At 36.1% G+C, this 25,554-nt stretch overlaps 2 protein-coding genes and 1 long non-coding RNA gene across 8 annotated transcripts in view; all 3 read right to left on the bottom strand.

Annotated features, from left to right (window-relative positions):
* LOC106881900 (uncharacterized) overlaps positions 1–3,207 on the bottom strand; it is a 40,225-nt gene extending 37,018 nt beyond the window's left edge. For 2 of the 6 annotated variants that reach the window (XM_089356455.1, XM_089356456.1), the window contains exon 1: positions 3,063–3,200. The gene's annotated coding sequence lies outside the window, so the exon portion shown is untranslated. Of the gene's footprint in view, positions 1–3,062 lie in introns of all 6 variants that reach the window. The other 4 variants (XM_089356460.1, XM_089356458.1, XM_089356459.1 and 1 more) reach the window with 4 other exon arrangements.
* A 7,388-nt stretch (positions 3,208–10,595) lies between these two features.
* On the bottom strand, positions 10,596–13,480 carry LOC106880567 (uncharacterized). The gene is made up of 2 exons (XR_001410756.3): positions 13,345–13,480; positions 10,596–10,784 (listed from the first exon to the last, which is right to left on the bottom strand). It is a non-coding gene; the product is annotated as an uncharacterized LOC106880567 (long non-coding RNA).
* Positions 13,481–13,564: 84 nt separating this feature from the next.
* The window catches only part of LOC106880566 (mediator of RNA polymerase II transcription subunit 23), a 52,267-nt gene continuing 40,277 nt past the window's right edge, over positions 13,565–25,554 (bottom strand). The window contains exons 28-34 of the mRNA XM_014930561.3: positions 25,072–25,209; positions 21,686–21,851; positions 21,043–21,115; positions 20,711–20,922; positions 18,218–18,338; positions 16,341–16,426; positions 13,565–14,137 (exon numbers count right to left, since the gene is read on the bottom strand). Of these exons, the coding sequence (XP_014786047.1) occupies positions 13,927–14,137; positions 16,341–16,426; positions 18,218–18,338; positions 20,711–20,922; positions 21,043–21,115; positions 21,686–21,851; positions 25,072–25,209 (1,007 nt within the window). The 3' untranslated portion in view covers positions 13,565–13,926. The remainder of the gene's footprint in view (positions 14,138–16,340; positions 16,427–18,217; positions 18,339–20,710; positions 20,923–21,042; positions 21,116–21,685; positions 21,852–25,071; positions 25,210–25,554) is intronic.

Genomic DNA, 25,554 nt, shown 5'->3' with positions numbered 1-25,554 from the left:
TATATATATATATATATATATATATATATATATATATATATATATAGTATATATATATATATATAATATATATATATATATATATACTATATATATATATATATATATATATATACATATATATATATATATATATATATATATACATATATATAATATATATATATATATATATACATATATATATATATATATATATATACATATATATATATATATATATATATATACATATATATATATATATATATATATACATATATATATATATATATATATACATATATATATATATATATATATATATACATATATATATATATATATATATATACATATATATATATATATATACATATATATATATATATATATATATATATACATATATATATATATATATATACATATATATATATATATATATATATATATATATATATATACATATATATATATATATATATATATATATATACATATATATATATATATATATATATATATATATATATATATATATATATATATATATATATATATATATATATATATATATATATATATATATATATATATATATATACATATATATATATATATATATATATATATATATATATATATATATATATATATATATATATATATATATATATATATATATATATATATATATAGGGCAGGGAATCGTCAATTAGTAATAAAATTAATAATTAACAATTTTGCCGGGTAGCTCAGTATGAAAAAACCTTATCGGTAAAACCATTTATGTAGTTCTTTGGCTGCTATTTCTGAATTCTCAGTATGTTGGAGAAGCAGGATACTGCTAATCCCTATATATTTATGATATATATATATATATATATATATATATATATATATATAAACAAATAGTAAATGAGTATATGCATATATACGTACAGGTATGTGCATACCGACATCCACCTGTATGTATAGGTGCATATCTGGGTACAGGACATTGCAAACAAACGTAGACGAGAACACACGAGCCACATAGAGAACATTCTACTTCATCAGCTACCCACGTTTTAACACCGGCGTTTCGACGAGCTATATATATATATATATATATATATATATATACAAGGTGTCATCAAAAGATTTCCGTACTAGTTATGTTCAATAAAAAAAAAAACTTATTTACCTAAGTTTTAACATCATCTCCTTCGAAATGATTACCTTGCGCAGCCATACACCAGTCCCATCATTCGTGCCATTTTCGGAATCCGAACTGGAAGTCGTTTTCCGTCAGTGAGTCGAGGACCTTCTATAATTCGCTCTGGATCTCGACAACGGTGTTAATACGGAGACCTTTGAGCTACATTTTCATCGTGAGGAAGAGATGGAAGTCTGCAGTTGCTAAATCTGGCGAATAGGGCGGGTATGGAAGCGATATCATGCTGTTTTTGGCGAGAAACTCACGTATGAGGAGAGCACGGCGACAGGGTACATTGTCATTGTGAGAAATCCAATTCTTCGCGCTCCACAAATCCGGTCGCTTTCATAGAATATCCTCCTTCAAACGCTTAAAAACATCGCGGTAGAATTCTCGATTGACTGTCTGACCCTGGGAGACGAATTCTCAATACACAATATCACATTTCCGGGGATGACGCTCGTGGCATGTCTTGCAGGGACGTTCTTCTGCTTTTGAAGTGCCCTAGCCACTCGAAACATTGCGTACGACTCATTGCTTCGTCTCCGTAAGCTTACCGAAGCATGCTCAATGTCTCCGTAGCAGACTTCCCACGTTTAACGCAAAATTTCACGTTGGCTCTTTGTTCCAACATCCTGCCCATGACAAAATCGCTGGCTACAGCACACACGTGATCACAAAAACACAAACTTCACAACTAGCGAAGTAAACACAGCAATGTCACACGGCACACTGCCTCATGAAAGTCTTTGCTATCTCTCTCTGCGCAAACAACCGTTTGCTGCCATCTGTTGGCGCGCTACTAGTCCGGTAACGTTTTGATACCACCTCGTATATATATATATATATATATATATATATATATATATATATATATATATATATTATTATTATTATAAAATCTGGTAATTAATCGTATATTAATTAATATCGATTAATTATCAGGAGGCCAGCACATCTAAAGAATCAAAGAGATTCAGAAATAGTATCTGCAATCTCAGGGGATTAAGGTACATTTTTAAAAAATAACGTTCACCACTAACGTGGACAATTAATGTGCTAGAAATAGATCACATCTTGTGTCTATTAAGACCTAAATTGTTCTCAACATGAAATATAGCAGCATACCAAAACGTGAGCGGGCAAGACATTTAAAATTGCGGTTACATTACAAATCAGGCTGAAGAGGAATGGACAATCGGTAAGATTTGTTAAATCCGAAACCGGTACCTGTTTAAGAATGCTTTTTTAGGTGATTTTAAATGTCTTGCCCGCTCACGTTTTGGTATGCTGCTATATTTCATGTTGAGAACAATTTAGGTCTTAATAGACACAAGATGTGATCTATTTCTAGCACATTAATTGTCCACGTTAGTGGTCAACGTTCTTTTATAAATATATATATATATATATATACATACGCACGTACACACACACACACACACACACACACACACATATATATAGATTGAGAGAGAGTTACATACATACATGTGTGTGTGTGAGTTTAGAGGGATATATAATCCGGGCAGATACTGTGGTAGCTCTCAGTTATGTTCCAGGTTGCCGATAACCGCATCGATTAATATTTAAAGTGTATGACTACTAGAAGTTGTCACTCAAGCAGTAAATTCTTCCGATGGGTAATTTCGTGTTCGCTCCATTGGATGGTAATATTATCTGGAGTGTATATTATTAGCACTAAATATAACTATAGGGAATATGGAGACTGGTATATCCTAAAAATTTATTTCCTTTTATTTTAGAATGTCACACAGCATATCTTTATGGTTATATATATATTAACGTATCAGAAGCAAAATACAAGAAGTAAAAACAAATAGGAAACAGAATCTCCCATTATTAAAGGAAGAAAACTTACTTTCCAGCAAACGGTGAGTTCGTCTGTATACAGATCAAGACTTGTGAGTGTTTTGTCTATAAATAAGAATGAACATGACCCTTATATACGAAGCTTTGTCCCGCTTGACCAATTTTGCCTCAATAGCATCTGAAGAATTAAGAACTTCACTATAGCAACATTTGTTGCCACTATTGTCGTTTGTACAAGTGGGGAAATGTGTGTTTATACATGCATGTACATGCATAAGCAGTATATACTTCGAATATTTATAAACCGATGGATTAAGTTTACTACGCAAATATGGTTACTATTGTGTTGTCTATTTTAGGAAATTCATGTCTCTTCATCACCAAATCAACCGTGTATCCGTGATCAAAGCGCATTTTAAAATTGTTTAGTCGAGAGCAGGGGTTCTCAACCATTTTTTATCTCGGGACCCCTTTGATTACAATTTTATTCTGTTAGACCCCCATAGCTGTTCAAGGTTTAAAAACTGGTTTTATAGAAACTTCTTTCAAAATTCCTATTTTGCTTTTCAGTCATTAACTTCTTTAGGTTGAACATTGTAAAATGCTACAGAAAAAATTTAGCTGTTTCTTGCAATATATACCACTCCATACATCTGAAAAAAAATTTTGTTTTTTTCAAGGGCTCTAAAATGCTATGGTGGAACTTCAATTTATTATTTTGTTGCGTGGACCCCATCAAAATTCTTATATGGAGCCTCAGGGGCCATATGGATTCCGGTTAAGAATCACTGGTCTAGAGGAAGGGATTATACCCACATCATGCAAAGAACCGCCAGGAACATTCAGATACCGGAGATACTGATGTTTTTCAACAATTACAAATATCGCTACGTGCTTCTAGGAAATGTGTTTTGCAACTCTATGCTATGTTCTATTCTTCTGTTCTAATGTTGTATCCGCATCCAATCAGTCTGTCTATGTCACTTTTTGGGTAGAGTATCCCATATCTAGTCAGCAACTTCCTTGTTTCTCTGTCTAAGCTGTTTAGTTCATCTACTGTCCATGCGATCACCCCTACTCCATATCTAATGAGGGAAACCACCCAGGTGTGGACAGCTTCAATCTTATTCCGTCCGTTTAATTTTGACTTAAGGATCAGTCTCAGTCTGCGCAAGTACTCCACCTTAAATTTTTCTGTCATTTCTTTCTCCGTCAATTTATTATTTCCAGTATCTCCAAGTACTTGTAGCCCGTCTCTTCCATCTGCTTCATAACTTCCCCCGGCGGTATCGCTAGCCCGTCCACCTCACTTTTTCAGTCCGAACTCCATTCTGATATCAGCACTGAAAGTATACACCGCATCAACGATGGAGCTGACTTGAAATTCATTACCATAAAGTTTGAGGTCATCCATGAATAACAAGTGGTTGACTTTTTGTTGGCGGCTCTTGAATACATACCCAGCTTTTGCTTTCCGTAGAATCAATGTTAGTGGTATCTTGCACAGTACAAAGATCAGTGGGGACAGGCAGTCCCCTTGGAAGATGCCTCTCCTGATTCCTATTGTCCCTAAACTTCTATATGCTGTCAGTTCTGTCCTCCACTTCGCCATACTTTTCCCAAGCAATCGCTCAACATTCGATGGAATACCAAATAGGTTCATACATTCCATAATCCAAGAATGTGGGATCATATCGTACGCCTTACGATAATCGATCCATAACATGGCTAAGTTAGTTTTCCTCCTCATGCAGTCTCTAAGTATAGTTTTGTCTACTAGGAGTTGACCCTTGGTACCTCTGCACTTACGCTTGCAACCCTTCTGCTCATGTGGCAGGCCTCCATTTTTTTCCCAGATGTCCGTACATTGACTCTGCGACTATTTCAGTCAATAATTTCCACATAAGTGGCAAGCAGGATATCGGCCCGTAATTGTCTACCGTATTGCCTTTTTCGATGTTTTTCAAGCACAGCACTGTCCTACCCATTGTCAACCACTCTGGTGTTACTTGGTCGACATTTAACAAGGTGTTGAGTTGTGCAGCTAATATTATCATCATCATCATTATTATTATTATTATTATTATCTACTTTTAATCTACTAATCCAAGAGATAGAACTGGTTTTGAAATACCTGAAGAATATTGTAAACTTGATAATGGCTAACAGTTTCTGAGATACGATTCAGGTATCGATGATCAACAGCGCATACTAGTATTTGCATCAGAAATTTCTCTTCAGGATATAGCATCATATTGACATTAGGCGTGTGATGGAACGTTCAAAATTGTGCCAGATCAGTGGTTTCAACTGTTTAGCATGCATGTACAAGTTAAAGGTAACAGTTCTCCACAGGTCTTTATATTACTGCCGAACAAATCAAAGTAGACATACGAATTATTTTTCGAGCAATTGAAAATTATGCAACCTGATGCATATCCGCCTGATCTCATGGCAGATTTCAAAGTTGTAGTTCATAAGGCATTTAATTCATCATTCCTTAATTCATCTATCATGGCATGTTTGTTTCATTTCATATTTCGAAAAGTTACAGATTTAAGCCTCAAAGAAAAATACAATAAAGACTGAATTCTCTCTTAAAATTCGATGTTTCTCAGCATTAGCTTTCCTACCCGTTGAAGATGTCGAAAAATTAATAGACGACGAAGAAATACCTGCTGAATTCATCTCTTACTTCGACTTGACTTACATAGGCGTTGTGAGAGGACGTGGTGTTGGACGAAGGAAAGAACCACCTACATTCCCGATAGCTGTATGGAATGTTAATCAGCGTATTTTTCAAGATCTTCCCGAAATAAATAATGCTGCGGGGGGGGGGGTCATTCTACGATAAAACGTTCAGCAGGTGGAGCACAAATGAATATCTGGAAATTAATCAAAACTCTGAAGGAAGAAGGAGGGTTCGTCCAAGGTAAAATGACTCAAATTCTTCAAGGAGATCCGTCAAATTCATGTACACGATATCGAAGAATAACTGAACACATCGAAAGATCGGTCAACTTGAAAAAGTGATTTTTTTCGAAGAATGTGTCATATAATTTGCATCAATTTTAAGTGATCATAATAAACCATTAGTTATATCGTATTTTTTTTAAATTACTTTTTTTCAATACATTTTTCCACAGTATTTTACTTGAAGCATATCAATAAAATTCTCAATGATTATTTGATTTTGATGTTCACCTTGTTTTCTAAAGAGTTTATTTAAAATTGGGCAAAAAGTCGTTGGACAAAAAGATCATCGGACCAAGACATGTGGACGAAACGACGTTGGACAAAGTGACATCCGACGAAAAGTTGGGTCACGATATATATATATATATATATATATATATATATACATATACACGACGGACTTCTTTTAAGTTTCCGTCTATCAATTCCACTCACAAGGTTTTGGTCAGCTCGAAGCTATAGTAGAAGACACTTGCCCAAGATGCCACAGTGGGAATGAACCCGGAACCATGTGGTTGGGAAGCTAGCTTCTTACTACACAACCACGTCTGCGTTCATTTTCATGGCTACATGTGAGCAATAATCTATATCTACGTAACGATTCTCTCATCATTACTTCGACTGGCACGGGAAGTTTATTCTTCTCTTGGTCGGTCAAATAAAATCGGAATTTATCCAGAGTTGTCCTCCGTATTCACCGGCATAATTAAAATAGTATTAATCGTACCCTTTTTTCATTGCGTAATTACTTTTAATTAGATTTTTCATGCTTACTAAATTGTAACGTATACTCGAATGAAATTCCCCTCCCCTTTATTATATATACTTTGTTCTTTCTAAATATATGTTCAAAGTTGTACATTGGTAGGTGTACCTAATCAGGCTTGATCCGGGGACTAAACAAGAGCAAGACTCGGTCATACGGAGGTCAAAGGCTTTGCCACAGATGCGATATATTACAAAGGATAAAGTATCAATTGTTGTTGTTGAGACTTATCAACATTGTAAACTGCGACCTAATGCCACGATATTTGTATGTCTATAAAACAAAACAAATATGATTATTTCATGAAAATCGCATGAGAATTCTGCAAATTTTCTCAGTAGTAGCAGTAGTAATGGTGGTGGTGGTAGAGGTCTCTGACTAGTTGCTTTCATGGTGGCTATTTTTAAATACTATTGCTGTTAATGTTTTGTTCTTTTGATATCCTCTCAGCATCATTGTAGTAAGATAATAAAAAATGTAAATAGTTTTAAATACCTTACAATAGAAGATTATTGACAAAAGTGGGATGATGACGATAATAACGTTTTTGTTGTTTATGCTGAGGTTGCCTTTTTTTTTTCAATTTTAAACAGCAATCTGTGTTGGACAAACCACATCTCTAAGATTGTCCAAAAGGCTGAGGGTGTCTAAGCGTCACTCAGTAAGACCTTTGTCAGCCGCTCTCCTGCTATCTATTTAAATATTTAAAACCATGTATGACTATGGTATGTCTACACTTAGAGTTTGCACTACCAGTCTGGAACCCCTATATATATACATATATAGGGGTTGGGCGAAATAATGGAAAAACCACTTTTTATTTAATTGTTTTTTTTTCTAGTGGCAATTTGCCAAATTCAATATTGTTCTAGTCTGTATATGTATGCATTCTGCTTTGTACTTCATAATATAGCCTCTGTTGTTTGTTGTGTGTGGCAGGGTGCAGATTTTAAAATTTAATCAAGTTGAAATGTGTGACCTATCTGATTTCCAAAGAGGACAACTCGTTGGGTTTGCAGATGGGCTTCAGTTACTTAAACTGCTAAATTGTTTAATGTTTTAAAAAGTAAGTCTCTGAAGACATGGTGGCATTCAAAAACTAAGGTAAAACTAGCTCTGGTAAGCATAATTCTGGACAGAAGGCAAAGCTCAAAGAAAGGGATCACAAAATAGTGAAACATATTGTAACTAAAAACCATTGAGTTTTGGCAAGAAAAGTGATGATAGAGCTAAACCACCAACTTGACCACCATGTATCAACCAAACATTTTAGTTGTGAGTTCTGTAAAGCTTGATACACTGGGAGGGCTAAAACTGCTAACCCCTTATGTCCCAACCCCCACCCATCAACATTGATAAGCAGGAAAAATGGTGTTTAGACAATTAGAAATGGTCAATGGCTTAGTTGATGTCATCTCTGATGAATCATCATTCAGTTTTTCCCCATTTCAGAGTGAGTTCATGTCTGAAGACAGCCCAAAGAAGCCTTGAATCTTGACTATGTGGCTCGTACCATGAAATGCAGTTTTGTTATGATTTTGGGTAACCATACCACAAAATTCTCTGTCCTTCAATTGTTCTACCATGGTAGAAATAACACTAAGACTAATCTGAGTATTTTTGATGATCATGTCCATTCTATGATATATCATGCCTTTATGATAGCATAATCTTCCAGGATGATAATGCACCGATTCACACAGTTAATGTTATTCAAAATTTATACGAAGAACACAAAAGGGAATTAAACTACTTGCACTAGCCTCCACAATCACCAGATCTCATCATCATCGTTTAACGTCCGCTTTCCATGCTAGCATGGGTTGGACGATTTGACTGAGGACTGGTGAAACCGGATGGCAACACCAGGCTCCAATCTAATTTGGCAGAGTTTCTACAGCTGGATGCCCTTCCTAACGCCAACCACTCATAGAGTGTAGTAATCAAACATTTATGGTGCATTTTGAGCAGCAAGTGAAGAGCAACTTTTCTCTGTCATCATTGCTGAAAGGACTAAAATAGGTTTTTATTTAAAGAATTTATCAAAATTCCTCTAAGGAGCCCAGCAAAGGCATTCTAACCATGCCAACCCTGTATTTTATCAGGTAGTATATGTAGGATTATTGGTGGCTATAGTATGAATGGTTATATTTGTTGTTGTGAGTGGTGGTAAGCTTCATTTATTCGATGTATATTTCTTGGGTTGTGATGTTCGGCTGCTCTCACCTGAAATATTTTATTTTGACATTTCTGCAAATGGAGCATCATTGCTATGTTTTGATATTTATTAGTTAACACACATCAAAGGATGAACAACTTAAAATAACACAAAAGCTATCAACTAAAAAGAAAAACAAACAAAAAAGATTTATATTTTTAAGAATTATACATTATTATTATGTACTTATTATTACCATCATAATATACATTTTTCCTTCAGACATCCTCCCCCACCAAAAAAAAAACAAAAATGGATGACAAGTGAAATAGAGAAACAAATGAATAGTAACTAAAATAAAACCATGATGATGATGACAACAATGATGACAATGATGATGATGATGAACTATGCTGGAGGCCAAAAGATGTCGTGTTGCAGTTAAAAATCTGCTATCAGACACTTATAAAATAAAATGTTTTCCTTTTTTTAATTGGAATGAGGCTTAAACTTATTTTATGTGTTAATGAAGAGAAAGGGGACGACACCAGAAATCATAACCAAGCTGTATACTCAACTGTCAGCAGCTTGCTTCTTGCTAATAATTACAATAATAACTGTTTCTCATTTAGGCCCAAGACTAGCAATTTTCAAAGGAGGAGGCTAGTTGATTACGTCAACCTCAGTACTTGAATGATACTATATTTGATGAACTTTGAAAAGATGACAGGAAAATTTGAACTTGGCAGGATTTGAACTCAGAAGGTAACAATGCAGAATTAAGGCAGCAAAACATTTTTTTTCTGCTACTCTAACCATTCCGGCAACCTGTTACCCCTAAGAATTCCTTAGACACAAAGCCAAAATATTTGGTAGAGAGGAGTTGGTGTGCATATGAATGTATGTGTATGTACGTGTGTGATTCTCTTTTACTCTCATCCTGATGCTGTATCCTCTGATATTCTCTCCATTACTATCCTTTCACAATAGATCTATTACTTCCATCATAGGAACTCTTCACTTAGCAAACTACAATGCAAGGTCTATAATGCTAGTGCCAAGAAAAAAAAATGCACCCGTTATACTCTGTAAAGTAGCTGGTATTAGGGAGGGCATCCAACTATAGAAATCAAGCCAAAAATGAGACATTGCAACAAGACGTAAACTTGGAACCTACTGAATCCTGTTGAATCCTCCTATTCCATGTCTGCATGGAAAATGGACATAAAATAATGATGTATCTCCATTATATAAATATATGTAGGTATATATATATATATTGTTGTACTTGGGGATGGTCATATTGCCAGTTTAGCCAATAAAAACACACGCACTGTATATTTGGTGTTAATTTGCTTCAGCTTTATATTACATTAATCTTAATCTTATTCCTATGATGGAAGTAATAGATCTATGGTATATATATATATACCATGAAAATAATAAGGGTAGAAAATTTAGAAAAATTTTCATATCGGTGGCTACAAATATTTTTTATTTTCATTCTCTTTGAAATTGCCCTTATTCATGGTTTGGGCTTTAACTGCCCTTTCTAGCATGTAAGGTGTCCTGTCAAAGGTCACCACTTTTGTGTATAAATACATAAATTGCTTATACACTATTATATATATACATGACAATTATAATGTAGAAGACATATTAACCATTCAAACACACACAAAAACTGTTAACTTAAACATTTATTACTTGGTGTTAAAATTTTCATCATGTTTACTGCAACCTGGTCACGGACATAGTTCCACTGCAGGTTTCATGTGTTTTAGAATGGCTATGTTTTTTTTCCACACAGCAACTGTTATAGTTTCAACACATGGTCTCAGAACAAATCAACTGCAAGGCAAGTGCTTCTCCTAAGTAAATAGATAGATAGATAGATAGATAGATAGATAGATTGATAGATATAGATAGATAAATAGATAGACAGACAGATGTGCATGTGTGTGTGTGCTTGAGTGTGTGTGTACATATACAGTGATTTTATTTGTTCTACGGTTATATTTAACTCATATAAAATCCTCTTTGGATTTCTTGTCTCCTAGATCAGAAATTTTCATATAGATCATTATCCTTTTAAAGTTCAATTTTCCAGACTTACATGTGCTGGACAGAATTATTAAGGCAGATTTTCTATAGTTGGATGCCAACTCTCACCTGTTTCCAAATAAGGTTATATTTCTCTATGGCCAAACATGTTCTCGTAGAAGTGTAGAAATGAATGATAATGCTTGTAAGATGGTGACAATCATTTCACAACTATCATGTGATGTTGAAACAAAGAAACACTATACACTCACTCACACACACGTGCATATGTGTGTGTGTATACAATACAGTTTCTTCAACCAAATCCACTCACAAAGCTTTGGTCAGCCTGAGGCTATAGTACATTTGCCCAGGGAGTACCACACAGTAGGACTGAACCCAAAACCATCTGGTTGAGATGCAAGCTTCTTAACCACACAGCCACACCTGTACTTACTGTATACATAAATATATGCATATATTATATTTATATATCCATTGTATACAATAGAAGTTGTATTAAATGATGTATCAGACACAATGTAAATAAATTTTTGAAACGCAAATTTATTACAGCATTCATCCAAAGATAACATCTCCTATGGACGTGTTGTATTTAAACCACAATATATGTCAGAGGAAGATGGAAATCATCCCAGCAGTTGCTTGCAAGAATGCTAGATGCATTTCAGCCTTACTGGTCTTATCAATGATGTGTACTCACAGTCAACCACATACCTATACAAGATTTGTCACATCAGATATATCGGAAGCAATGAAAAATGTTCACTGATGTTGCTGATAGCTGTCCAGTTGAATAAATATCCATCATTTGCAAGAGAAGCATTATTAAATTAAAATAGTCATTTATGTATCATACTAAATGTGAATACATTTTTGAAAAGCAAATTTACTAAGTTACTCATCCAAAGATAACATCTCATGTGGATGTGCTGCATTTAAAAATAGTATATTGGAGAAAAAAATCATCCTAGCAGCAGCTAACGAGAATACCCAATGCATTTCAGCTTTGTTGAGCCTTGTCAATGGGATGTACTTCTATGTACTGGAGGTGACAAATCTCATATTGGCAAGTGGTTAGCTGAGAATACAAGCCATCTTAATCTTGCCACACTTCATCTTTAACACCTCTCATATCTGCTATTATCTTCAATGCTCTTGTGTATTTGCCATCAAAGACCGCTGTCCCAACTCCAACCCCATTGCTACCCCACTCACTACAGTCAGCATTATATACCTCTGACCTCCATCTTTGTCACTGTGCAGCTCTTTTCTTCCCATCCTTATTCCTTGCACAGAGTTGCTTCTACCTCCCTCACTTTAACTGCCCTACCCCCATCTCCATACTGATGTTTCCAATCAACTTTACCTCCACTCTTGCTCATCACTCACATTCACCTCCACCCCTATCTCTAACCACCTATTACTTTCTTCTCACACTCTTAAGAAATTACTCACCTTCACCTTCCCTACTGATCCACTGTCTATACCATGTACCCTCTTTTAAACTCACCTACCTGTGCCTTTAGAGTTTGTTCTAGTACGTCATCACTCATTTTTATTTTCTTCTCAGCTACTCCCACCTACACTTACATAACACAGGGTAGCCATGTATCTCCTCTATAGCAAGACAGTTGTGCTTGTCCCTCTATCATTTTTCAGCTTCTCAATACCTAGTATAGCGCTCACCACCACTTCAACTACATACACCCCACTTAGTTGAGAAGTCTTTTTCCTTTTCTTTTCTTCTCTTGCAAATTACTTGGGGAACTCAATAGAGCCTATGGTATAAAAAAAAAAAAGGCACCCAGTACACACTGTAAAGTGGTTGACATTAGGAAGGTCATCCAGCTATAGCCACCATGCTGAAACTGACATAGGAGTTCAATGCATTCCTTTGGCTTGCCAGATCCTGTCAAACAATCCAAACCATGCCAGCATGGAAAACAAACATTAAATGATGATGATGATGATATATACACATGCACATAAAACACAGATATATATATATGTGTGTGTGTGTGCATATGTGCATGTATATATATATATATAGATATATATATATATATATATATATATGAATATATATACATATATATACACACATACACATATATATGAGACTGTGTGGTTAAGAAATTTGTTGTACAACCGGATGGTTTTATAGCCAGTCCTAGTGTGCAGCACCTTATGAGTGAATTTGCTAAGTGGAAACTAAAAAGAAACCCTTCATATATATACACACACATACATATATATATGTGTGTGTGTGTGTGTGTGTGTGTGTGTGTGTGTGTATATATATATATATATATACACACACACACACACACAAAAAAAAACACACGTACGTACCAATAAACTTACCCAAGCATGGTATGGGTCAATGTGGATAGAAGATATATTCATATCTACAATGTTCATTCATGTCTTTATTATACATTGTTCAATTTCATATGTTCTCATATATATATATATATATATATATATATATATATATATATATATATATATATACCATTGGTCACACATATATTGTGTTTTGTTTATATGCCCATTGTAATACTCATAATATATATATATATATATATATATATATATATATATATATATTACGTCATATGTGAACAAACTAAGTTTGTTTTTGAAGCACTGAAATGTATTGTAGTACAAGTAGAAAGATATATTTTTTTCAATGCATAAGTATTGATAGAACGGCATATATAGGATTGGCTGGTTGCTGATAGATTTTTCTGCTCTGTAAGGATTTTATCCTATATATACTGTTCTATCAGTACTTACGCATTGAAAAAAATATATCTTTCCACTTGTACTATATATATATAGTATATTTATATATACACATAAATGAGTGTTACATACATACACACAACCTAGTCCAGTGTGTGTGTATGTATGAACAGGTCAGCCAGCTGAGAAGTAAACAGTTTAGAAGTGAAAACCCTCCTGAATCTTGGATGGCTGAGAGGTAGAAGAAGAGGCAGAGGTGGGGGCAGAAGAATTCGAAGTGGCAGTCTCCTCAATGTTGATGCGGGAGATGAACCTGAGGCGTAACTGCAGAGGTGGACGTAAGTTTCTAATGATCTTCTCAACATCGTTTTTAACTCCATCACCAACAAACATGTATTTTATGTGATAGCTGAAGCAACATTAAGGAAGAAGTAGTGATATTGGTGGAGGTGGAGGTGGGTTGGGGTTGGTATTATGACCAACCATGAGCCAGACCAGTGGTTCTCAACCATTCTTTGCCTATGAATCCTTTTGATTCCTGTTTTACTTGGATGAACACTAATAGTCATTCAATGTTTAAAAATATCCTATTATATTTTTTCTATTAACCCTTTAGCATTTAAACTGGTCATATCTGGCCAACATATTCTTCTTGTTTTATGTTCAAACTGGCCAGATCCAGCCTTTCACACCTACCCTACAATGTTGGTCTAAAAAATATAGTCACATAATCGAAATTTTAAGGCTACAAGATAATACCTGATTAATTCAAAACGATGTGAATAAATAAGCATTACATTTGATGGAACAATCTGAATGCTAAAGGGTTAAGTGTTATTAGGAATTCTATAAAAAAAATAATAATAATATTTTGTGTATTGTATGTATATTTAGCAACAAAATCTTATATGGACCCTTAAGGGTTATGTGAACTTTGGTTGAGAACCACTGAGATAGACAATATAGGTTTCAGGAGATCTATTGACAAACACAAAAATTAAAAAATAAAAATGATGTAACAAAAAACAATTTTGAGATGTTCAATATGTGAGTTTTTGTTGTTTAGTCTGGAGTTGGCCCTAACTGACTAGATCTATGAGCAGAGACATTCCAAACTTGACCACCCTATCATTTTGTTTCATTTCTGTTATTTTTAGTTAAGGCACTGGTCTATGATTTTTCACAAGGCCTCTGAGACTTGTACAAGGGGGAGAGGAAGAGATCCTTAAATGGGAGACCTATACCAAATGCTTACAACACTGAAAGCAATCAAGGTGCCAGGTGATGGTGTTAAACTGGGTGATGGATTATCTCTATACTATCCATCATGCCGGTGCGACATAAAAGCACCCAGCACATTCTGTAAAGTGGTTGGTTTTAGGAGGGGCATCCGGCTGCAGAAACTATGCCAAATCAGACTGGAGCCTGGTGCAGCTTTCCAGCTTGCCAACTCTGGTCAAACCGTCCAACTCATGCCAGCATGGACAACAGACAATAAATGATGATGATGATAAAACACATCATCCAGTCCAGGAATCAATCACATCATCCAGTCAATGGAATCAATCACATCATCCAGTCCAGGACACAAAACATATCATCCAGTCCAGGAATCAAAACCATAATCTTAAAATCACGAGTCCAACACCCTAACTACGTTCTTACAGTTCTGCAAATCCACCATTCCAGGTCTGGAACTTTTTTTTTATCAATCTCAAAAGGATGAAAGGCGAGGTTGACCCTAGTAGAATTTGAACTCAGAGTGCAAAGTGTTGGAAGAAATACCACGAGACATTCTATTCAAAGATCTAAGAGATCTGCCAATTCATCAACACTGGTATGTGTGTGTTTGAGTGCGTAAGCATGTGTTGTTGTTGTTGTTGTAGCAGCAGCAGCAGTAGCAGTAGTAGTAGTAGAAAGGGATGGTCAGATCACTCAGCTGAAACTTCTTTGGAACCATATTTGGTCAATAATGTTTTAATCCTAATGTCTAAACATCTGAGATTATTGGGAAGCAGGAAAAGACAAATTCAAAGTGAAAAAAAAAGGCATCTTCCTTTGCAGCATTTTATCCACCTGTTGATAATCTACATATTAAGGTAGATGTATGAGTATTATACACACACACCTAACCCAATGTGTATCTGTATGAAGAAGTCAGCTAGTTGGCAAATAAACAGTTTAGAAGTGAAAATCAACAACACTGGCTAATCTACTTTTGCAATTGATTCCTATCCATAGCAAGGCTTACAGTTTTATTATATATTTTATCTGGTTAGATCATCACTAATTGGAAAATGTATGTCTTTAGCAAATTTTCTCCCACATGATAAGGTTCTGTATGTTGATTTTAATGATTCTAAAGAGCATGTGAGCAGTGGCGTATATCCTCATCTCAAAGCAACCACACAAAATTATGCAACAGCTCAGACACGAAAACATGTATCCACAAAATCTCACATATGAATATTCATATAACACAAACACATATAAACATGAACCAACATACTTGTGCACACACACACACACACACACACACCCATAAACATGTACACAGATATGCAAAACAAGCAAATTCCCTGCTATGATTAACAAACAGTCTCAAAGGATACAGGAAGTCAGAAATGGCATCCATCATATGCATATGTTCTGATACCTTGTCGACGTTTTCCAGGATTTCATACAATTCAACGGTCAACTGTAAAAGAAAAAATATTTCGATGCTAGACATGTTTTAATGTCTCATGTGTGTGTGTGTGCATGTGTGTGTCATTATTCAGTTTATTTTCAAGGTTTCTTGCCAACAGAGAAAGAGACGGTTTCTAACCTAAATCCAAGGCTCCTTCAATGGAATTTCAAGAACATCAACAGGGTAACTTTGTATGAATGTAGATGTGAAAATTCGTATGTTTTGTTTCATGTTTGTATTTTCATGCATACAGTTGCATATCTAGACATGGTTATATATACTTAAATGGTAAACTTCTGGAAAGTTTTACAGATTTTTACAGTTCCAGTGATGGCTTGGATCTGTAGTCTTTCAATTAGCTTTCTCCTTTCTGGTTTTGAGAAGCTTAATTTCTCAAGATAGGTATTTAGGCAGTGTGTTACATATCCCAGGGCTCCAATAATTACAGATATAAACTTGAACTTCTAATCTGGATGCAGATTTCTCAATAGTCCAGCATAGGTATTCTCTTTTTCGCTCATCTTTAGCTCTATGTTAACATCCACTGGGCAGCTGATTTCCACAACTGGACACAGGTGTGTGTGTGTGTGTGTGTGTGTGTGTGTGTGTGTGTGTGTGTGTGTGTGTGTGTGTGTGTGTGTGTGTGTGTGTATGTGTGCGTGCATGCATGCAAGTCACTTTGCTTAACTAACAATGAAAACACTGAAGTTACAAGAACTAGTGATGGTCTGTGTTGATAAAATCTAGTTAGTATAAAGTTCAAAAATTGAATTAGTTTGTTTATGATCCTGTAGAACCCTTCACTGGAGAATGAAAAAACAATTCGTTATTAATCTTAGCTCTTTTACCCTTCAATGGAAGTCCCTGCATGTAACAGTATTACCCTCTCTTCCCGACACAAACTTATTTAATGCTGTGAACTTCAATTTGTTTAATCATTTGACTGACAGAAAAGTGAAAACAGAAAGCTAGTTTCTACTCTTACTTCACAGTTAATTAGAGCAAAAATAACTGCTCCAACGAAACATTTACCACATAAACATGGAAACCAAATTAATCCCACAACAATCCTCCTCCTCTTTAATCTATCTATTAATCAAGATGACATGCCTTGAATAACTGTTCAGTTTGCTGACCAGAACTACCAAATCTCTTCAAGACAACTTGTGTAAAATAACAATATGAAAGAAATGTATTTTGCTAGTAATCTTTTTTGAAGTTTGCACATCTGATTAAAATGATAAAGGGAGTTGTATTGAAGGTCTAAATGGGAGTTGGATGAAGAAAAGTATTTTTATTGTTTTCCATACCTCCTAAGTTGGCAGGGAAAGTAACTAGTCAAGCACTAGAATTGATATAAGTGAGTTATCTTCCTCCAAATTTGGCATTTAAGTCTAGCAGGTTAATAGACAACATAAAAACACCCTGAAGGCAGATATCTACTGAAAAACTCCAACCATCCTCAAAATATTATAAAATAAGGAGCATAAACTGGTAAGAATGAACACCACAAAATAATCCACCATGAAATAGTTATCCTCTATGCTTTGTCTACAATGTCTTAAAATAGGCCCCATCTTCCAATACCTGTGAATCAGTATCCCTGCCCTGAAATGCCCCAAATATCTGTGAAATAGTTCCCCCTTCAAGCTGTCTTGAATAGTTGTGTAATAATTCATTGTCTCTGCTCGGTCTTTGCTTCCTAAATAAAAACACATCAAAAATAATAAAGAAGTCAAGAAAACATTAATATTTCCTCCTATATTCCGTCCCTAAGTCAAAAAAAAAAAATGATCTTACTTCAATAAGGCAGCGAGTTCTTTCAGCATGGAACCTCTGTAGAAATGGTCCAATGAGGTGACATAAGAAGATAAACTGTTCTTCAGTCCGAATAATGGGCTTCAGTTTATCACGAACAAACCTGTAGAATTTGAAAACAATGATTAAATTGGTAAATCTGGTGACCAAATTAATGATTGGGGAATGGTTTGGGCTGGACTCAGAGGCTACAGTATTGGAGAAGGTGGAGGAGATCAGGAGAATAGGGAAGAGGAAAGACATGGAATGCAAGACAGGAAGGAGAGTAATGAGAGGAGATAGAAAAAAAGGGGTGTGGCAAAAGATAAAGGGTATGGTATGAGAATTAATAGCAGTACATAACAATGAAACAGCACTGTTAATATACAAATAATTTATTACTGGAACAAGTTGCCAAGAGTACATTATATATATATATATATAAATATATATATATATATACATGTGTGGGTGGCACATAAAATACACCATTTTGAGTGTGGCTGTTGCCAGTACCACCTGACTGGCCTTCGTGTGGGTGACATGTAAAAGCACCCACTACACTCTCTGAGTGGTTGGCGTTAGGAAGGGCATCCAGCTGTAGAAACTCTGCCAAATCAGATTGGAGCCTGGTGTAGCCATCTGGTTTCACCAGTCCTCAGTCAAATCGTCCAACCCATGCTAGCATGGAAAGCGGACGTTAAACGATGATGAAACTGGTCAGCCCAATTTACATTAGCCATTAGTAATAGTGGGTTTATAAACATTATATTCATGAACAGTTAAAGAGTGTACATAATTGCTAATAGAATATATACACAAGAATAGAAACCAGCACAGCTGTTTCTTGTTTTACTTTTCATGAAGATATTGTATATGCAATTGTTTACATCATACCTATGCATACAGAGAGACAGATATTTATATGCTGGTTAGATAGATATTTGAGTATTGTTTCAAAAGTAATGCAAAAATGGGCTTAACGTTATTATTAACTGACATCATAATCATCATTTAGCATCTACTTTCCATGCTGGCATGGGTTTGACTGAAACTGATAAGCTGGAGAGCTGCACCAGGTTCCAGTCTGATTTGGCATAGTTTCTGAGGTTGGATGCCCTTCCTAACCAGCCCAAGACGTTCCAGTTACGGGACACCAGTATCAGCCACAACTATGATTTCACTTGGTTTGACGAGTCTTCTCAAGCACAGCATATCACCAAAGGTCCCAGTCACTTATCATTGCCTCTGTGAGCCCAACATTCAAAGGATGCTATTTACATGCCACTGGCATGGATGCCTGTAACATGACACTGGCATCAGCCACAACTATGGTTTCACTTGGCTTGATGAGTCTTCTCCAAGCACAGTGGTCATGCAAATTGCACATGCTGATAGAAAAACTATTCCTTTCTACAAAGGTACCACACAACATAGTTTCTGTTACAAGCAATGCATTCATGCCATCACTGAACCCATCTCTTGAATCCTCCCTGAAGAGGTTCAAGTTCACACTGTTATACCCACTCTTCACAACCACTTTCACTACGTCTGCGTTTTCGATAATCCCTGAAAACTGTCTTTCTCTGAACAAAACAATTAAGTCAGAAAGTACTAGATATGAGCAGTGCTTTGGATATGGGACCACTGACCAGCCTAATTTACCAATTGCTTGATTTGATGACAAAGATGTCAGTGGTCAATCATGGTCGTGGTCATGGTTAATGCAGATCCTTTGCAGGTCCTTATTTGGTCTCTTCCTAAGATTTTAGAGTGTCTCCATGTACAGCTTACTATTCATGGTAAAGTTAAATTCCAGATAATCAAAGTGAATGACACCTTATTATCCTCCAAAACAGTCACCATGGCTTTCGTCGTTTATAGTTTAACGTCCGCTTTCCATGCTAGCATGGGTTGGACGATTTGACTGGGGACTGGTGAAACCAGATGGCTACACCAGGCTCCAATATGATTTGGCAGAGCTTCTACAGCTGGATGCCCTTCCTAACGCCAACCACTCCGAGAGTGTAGTGGGTGCTTTTACGTTCCACTGGCACGAAGGCCAGTCAAGCGGTACTGGCAACGGCCACGCTCAAAATGGTGTATTTTACATGCCACCTGCACAAGAGCCAGTCCAGCAGCACTCTGTGTCAATTATTGGATCTTCAACTATGTGCGTATGTGTATGTGTGCGAAGATGTATGTATGAAGATGTGTGTGTGTGTGTGTGTGTGTACATGTGTGTATGCATAAATTACAAGTAGGAGAAACAGTGTGTGTGTGTGTGTGTGTGTGTGTGTGTGTGTGTGTGTGTGTACATATGTGCCTTAGGAGAAAGAGGTAGGCGTGCGTGTGTATATGTACCGTGGAAGAAAGACATATGCATGTTTGTGTGATGGGAAATGTGAACAGTACAAGATATTATACCTCAGAGGGAGAGAGAAATGGAGTGTGTGTATTCCTAAGATGAGCATGCAAACATTTAATCATACTCACGCAGGGATCTGACTGAGCTGACCGATACAGGCATGGTGCCAGCAGGCATGCACCAGAGACAGCAAATAGCTGCAGTACTGCTCTGCATACACCTGATGGCTGGCCTTGAAGTTGAACAACTGGAATGGGTCACATCGACTGTTTGAACTGGACAGCAGTGGACTACACATCTGTTCCACTATCTTGTCATTGAGAACAGAGAAGTAATGTTCCTGAAACAAAGTAAAATGAAGATTATCATTGTTGTTGTTATTATTATTATGGTGGTGGTATTAGTGGTAAAACTTGCAAAAAACAGGGGAAAAAGAAGTCTCTACACCTTCATTTCTTACCGGTAATGATGTGAGTATGAGGGCAACAGCATTCATCCAGCTCATTACTTTTTCTCTTGGAACTCTGGTGCAGCTGAAACAGGAAACATTAAAAGACAGTCCTTGAAAACAAACTTCATCTTTCGTGCTTCTACATTCACAACTCTTGATTAATATATATTTTCCAATAGTCTCCTATATACACACATGTATGTATATAGTATGCATGTACATACATATGCAAGTATACACTGATACACAGATGGACAGTGGATTACAATAATTACAAATATATGAAATGAGGTAGTAAAGCATGATCTTTGAACTTTGAGACTCACGGAGACAATGACTAATGACTGAGACCTTTGGCAATATGCTGTGCTTGAGAAGACCCATCAAGCCAAATGAAGTCATAGTTGTGACTGTTGTCTTGACATTGTGGGATCATTGTAAATGAATGCTATTCATTTCCAATATTCCACAAAAACATATCTGGTCATAATGAAATATAAGCTTGCTGGGAAACAGTTAAGGGTTGGTGACAGGAAGAGTATCTGGCTGTAGACAATCTGCTTCAATAAATTCTGTCTGACCCATGCAAGTACAAAAAAGAGCCACATTAAAATGGTGATGATGAATGACTATGGAAGGAAGAAAAAATTACCTGGTGAGAATAACATCAAGGAGGGCAGCACTTGCTATCTGACTTGGAATTGGTAATGCCATTATCTCAATGCAGGTGACATGTAAAGCATGAGCAGCAGGGTTAGGGAATTCGTTGAAGCGCCAGTCACAGCAAGGGAATGGTGATGGAGAAACATCGGAGATAGCTGATGCTAGCTTAAGGAAAGAAACAAATAACATGTGATTTGTTGGCACAGTTTAATAATAAACATCCCTGTATGTATACACTGTCCTATTAAATGATATACTACTGGGATTTATTCTTTCAAGTAACTCATTCAAGGTTATGCCCCAGCATGGCTGTGGTCTAAAAGGTAAATAATAAAAGATACTGAATATCTTAGTGTTTACAAACTGTGAAAATTAATGTCCTATTGAAAACATATTAACATTTTTGATACCAGCCACCTGAGATCACCCCAGGATCCATAACATCTTTAACAACCTCCACCACAACATCCAATTCGAAATTGAACACCCAGCCACAAATGGCTCACTGAGCCTCTTGGACTTCAACGTATCCTTCACATGGAGACATGCCACAATCTGCTTCTTTGAGAAAGAGGCGAAGAAAGACATCTCCCTCCATTCGGATTCAGCATACCCACAGATGCTGAAACATAAATGTAGCCCTTAATGAGCTCAACAGCCGCATAAGTAGATGTGACGAGGCTGATGTAAAAGATGATGTGAGGACGGATTTCATCAGGATGCTGTACAGTAGAGGATACAGACCCAGGTTCACAGAGAAAGTGTGTGAGAAAGTGTGTAACACACAAATACCAAGACACCACAACAAGACCACCACCAACAACAACAATGGTAGCAACAACAGCAGCAGCGGTGGCAACAACAACAACTGACAAACTGATGAAGTTAATGACATTAACAACAACAGATATAACAGAGACAGCAACGGATACAACGACAGAAGGAAAGGGGAAAGTAGACAAAGATAAAGTGAAAGAGAGAGAGAGAGAGAGAGATAAGTGGAAAGATGTTAGATGGACATATATCAACCTTCCATACTACAGAGAAAGGGTTGAAAACAAACTAAGGAACGTTGTCAGAAAGTCTGGCCTCCTTGTCAGAGTCACGAGGTGAGACCACACCCTCAGACACTATCTCTCTCATAACAACAGCATACAGAACACATGCTGTCTGAACCAAAGCCCCACTCAAAGCCAAACAGCCCACAGACAGCACCTAGCTATGTTTTCAAACAAATGTAATATACGAAATGACCTGTACTTGTAGGGATAAATATATTGGATTGACTAAACAACAGCTACATGTCAGAGTGAAAGAACATCTTCACAAGGCCACAACACCCAGCGCCGCATTCCAACACCACCAACACTGTGATAGAGAATTGTCCCCCTGGATACTGGCCAGGGAACAGATATGGTCAACCTTTGAATAAAGGAAGTGCATTTAATGAGGAAGAAGGCACCCAGCCTCAACTGCTGGGACGAACTTGACGGTTGGAAATTCATTACTACCTCCAGAACCTCTAACCAATGCCAGCAGTAATAACCATGTAAAGTGTATAGTCTGATGAAGGATTGTAGATCCAAAAGCACTCACATAACCCACTAACTCTAGAACCAGCAACAAGGCTACACACAGACCACACACCACTAGTAGGTCTCCTCTATGTTTCTATCTATCAATCTATCTATCTATTTATCTACTTATCTATCTACCTCTCAAAAGCTGCTAAACGTTTTAACTTTTGATATTTTGTATTTCTGATCTATTTATCTGCCGGTCTATCTATCCATCTATCTAGCTAGCTGTCTGTCTATCTATCTATCTATCTATCTATCTATCTATCTATCTATCTATCTATCTATCTATCTATCTATCTATCTATCTATCTATCTATCTAGCTGTCTGCAACTATATATATATATATATATATATATATATATATATATATATATATATATATCAAAAACCACTAGACCTTTTCAACTTTCTACACTTTTGAAGAACCCTTGAACTTCTTTTCATTTTAATTTCATTTTCTAATTTTTTAAGATAGCTTTTTTTAATGTTTCTCTCTTTTCTTTTTTCATTCTTCATTTTGCAATATTTAAATTTTTCATTTTGTCACTTCACAGTTTTCTTTTCATTGCTCAATTCTACCATCTTTCACTCTTACCCTTTGGTTTCCTCATTGATAAACTGCTAACCCACCAAGTATCACCTCCTCCTTCTACCTGTTCATTCTTTCCTTCAAGCTCAGCTTTACTTCTCTTAGCATAGCACCCCCTCTCACCAACCTACTATGACATCACCCTGTTATCTCTTTGTACTAGACCACAACCATGTTGCCTGAGGTACACCAATATCTTTTAATATGAATCAAATATTGAAGCATTAGCTGAACCAGTCAATCTTAATAACATTGCAGCAGTCAAATATATTAGGTTCATCAAACTGATAAGCAAGATTAACCTATTGACAACAGGATTTACAGTCAGATTAACTGTGCATAATGACTGTTGCATGTAGGTTACATGTATTACTAATATAAAATGAAAATTATTATTCTCTTCTACTCTAGGCACAAAGCCCCAATTTTTTTTTTGTGTGTGTGTGTGGGGGGGGGGCAGTCGATTAGATCAACCCCAGTACGCAACTGGTACTTAATTTAACAACCCTGAAAGGATGAAAGGCAAAGTCAACCTCAGAAAGTAAAGACAGACGAAATACCGCTAAGCATTTTGCCCAGCATGCTAACGTTTCTGCCAGCTCACTACCTTCGAAAATGAAAATCATTATTATCCTTTTGTGGACATTGTCCATATTTTCAACCAGAGTAGACATGCAATATCTTAAAGTTAATTTTATAGATGATAGACATTTAGAGAAGTTTAACAAAATAACTATAACCTTCCCATTTATTGATCTGTCAAGCTAGTGTTTAGAACACAAAAGACAAATAACTTACGGAACGAAATATTTACATAATGATTCACTATTCATGTAGTAAAAAAGATTTGATCAAAAATATAATTAGAAGATGAACACTCAAACACATGTAGTTTCAGATGAACTGATATCATGGGGACAGCAGAGGTCTCACACAAGTGGGCTGATACCAAGAAACAGGAGATAGTTTGATTGAGGTGGGTTCGTATTTGGGATCAGGGGTAATGTCACTCAGACAGGTCAGTATCATTTGATCAGAACTATCAGGTGGCTTAGTATCAAGGATCAGGGTCAGTCTTACTCAAATGAGTTAGTATCATGGAACTAGGGACAATCTCACTCAAGTAGGGTTGGTATCAAAAGAATTAAGAAGCTGTAAAACTCATGTTCAACTATTTTCTGTTAACTGAAGATCTGAAAGGATACTATTAACAAGACGTCCAACAAGGCGAATGTAATATTCTTGGTCAGGTATCCATGTCAAATCATCTGAGGGCTTCAGGAGATAATTCTGGTAATCTTCTGTCAGACACCAATTCGGGGGACGTATCTCCTTGAGAGCACCTACAGGGTCAAACAAATAAGAAATACTTGAATTCAAAATATTAATATAAAGCAGTGGTTCTCAAAGTGGATGGTACTGCCCCCTTGCAGGTGGTGGGAACATCCAGTAAGTGAGCACTGAAGAAAAGTGGGGCAAAAATGGTGTAGCCAAAAGGGAGTAATGTATGTAAAAAAAAACCAAAATAATGGGTTATTTAGGTTAAGTTTTATATGTGAAATACAGTTGTTTTGAATTTGAAGTAGAAAGTGATCTATTTGGTGGGTGGGCTAGGAATGTGGCCTGGGAGCTAAGGGGGTAGCAGCCATAAAAAGTTTGGGAACCACTGATATAAAGCATTCTGAATA

The sequence above is a fragment of the Octopus bimaculoides genome, chromosome 8 (assembly GCF_046866305.1).
Source record: "Octopus bimaculoides isolate indiv1 chromosome 8, ASM4686630v1, whole genome shotgun sequence".
NCBI classification, from domain to species: domain Eukaryota; kingdom Metazoa; phylum Mollusca; class Cephalopoda; order Octopoda; family Octopodidae; genus Octopus; species Octopus bimaculoides.
The sequence above is the reverse complement of the archived record's forward strand: the minus strand, read 5'-3'. Positions and strand labels throughout refer to the sequence as shown.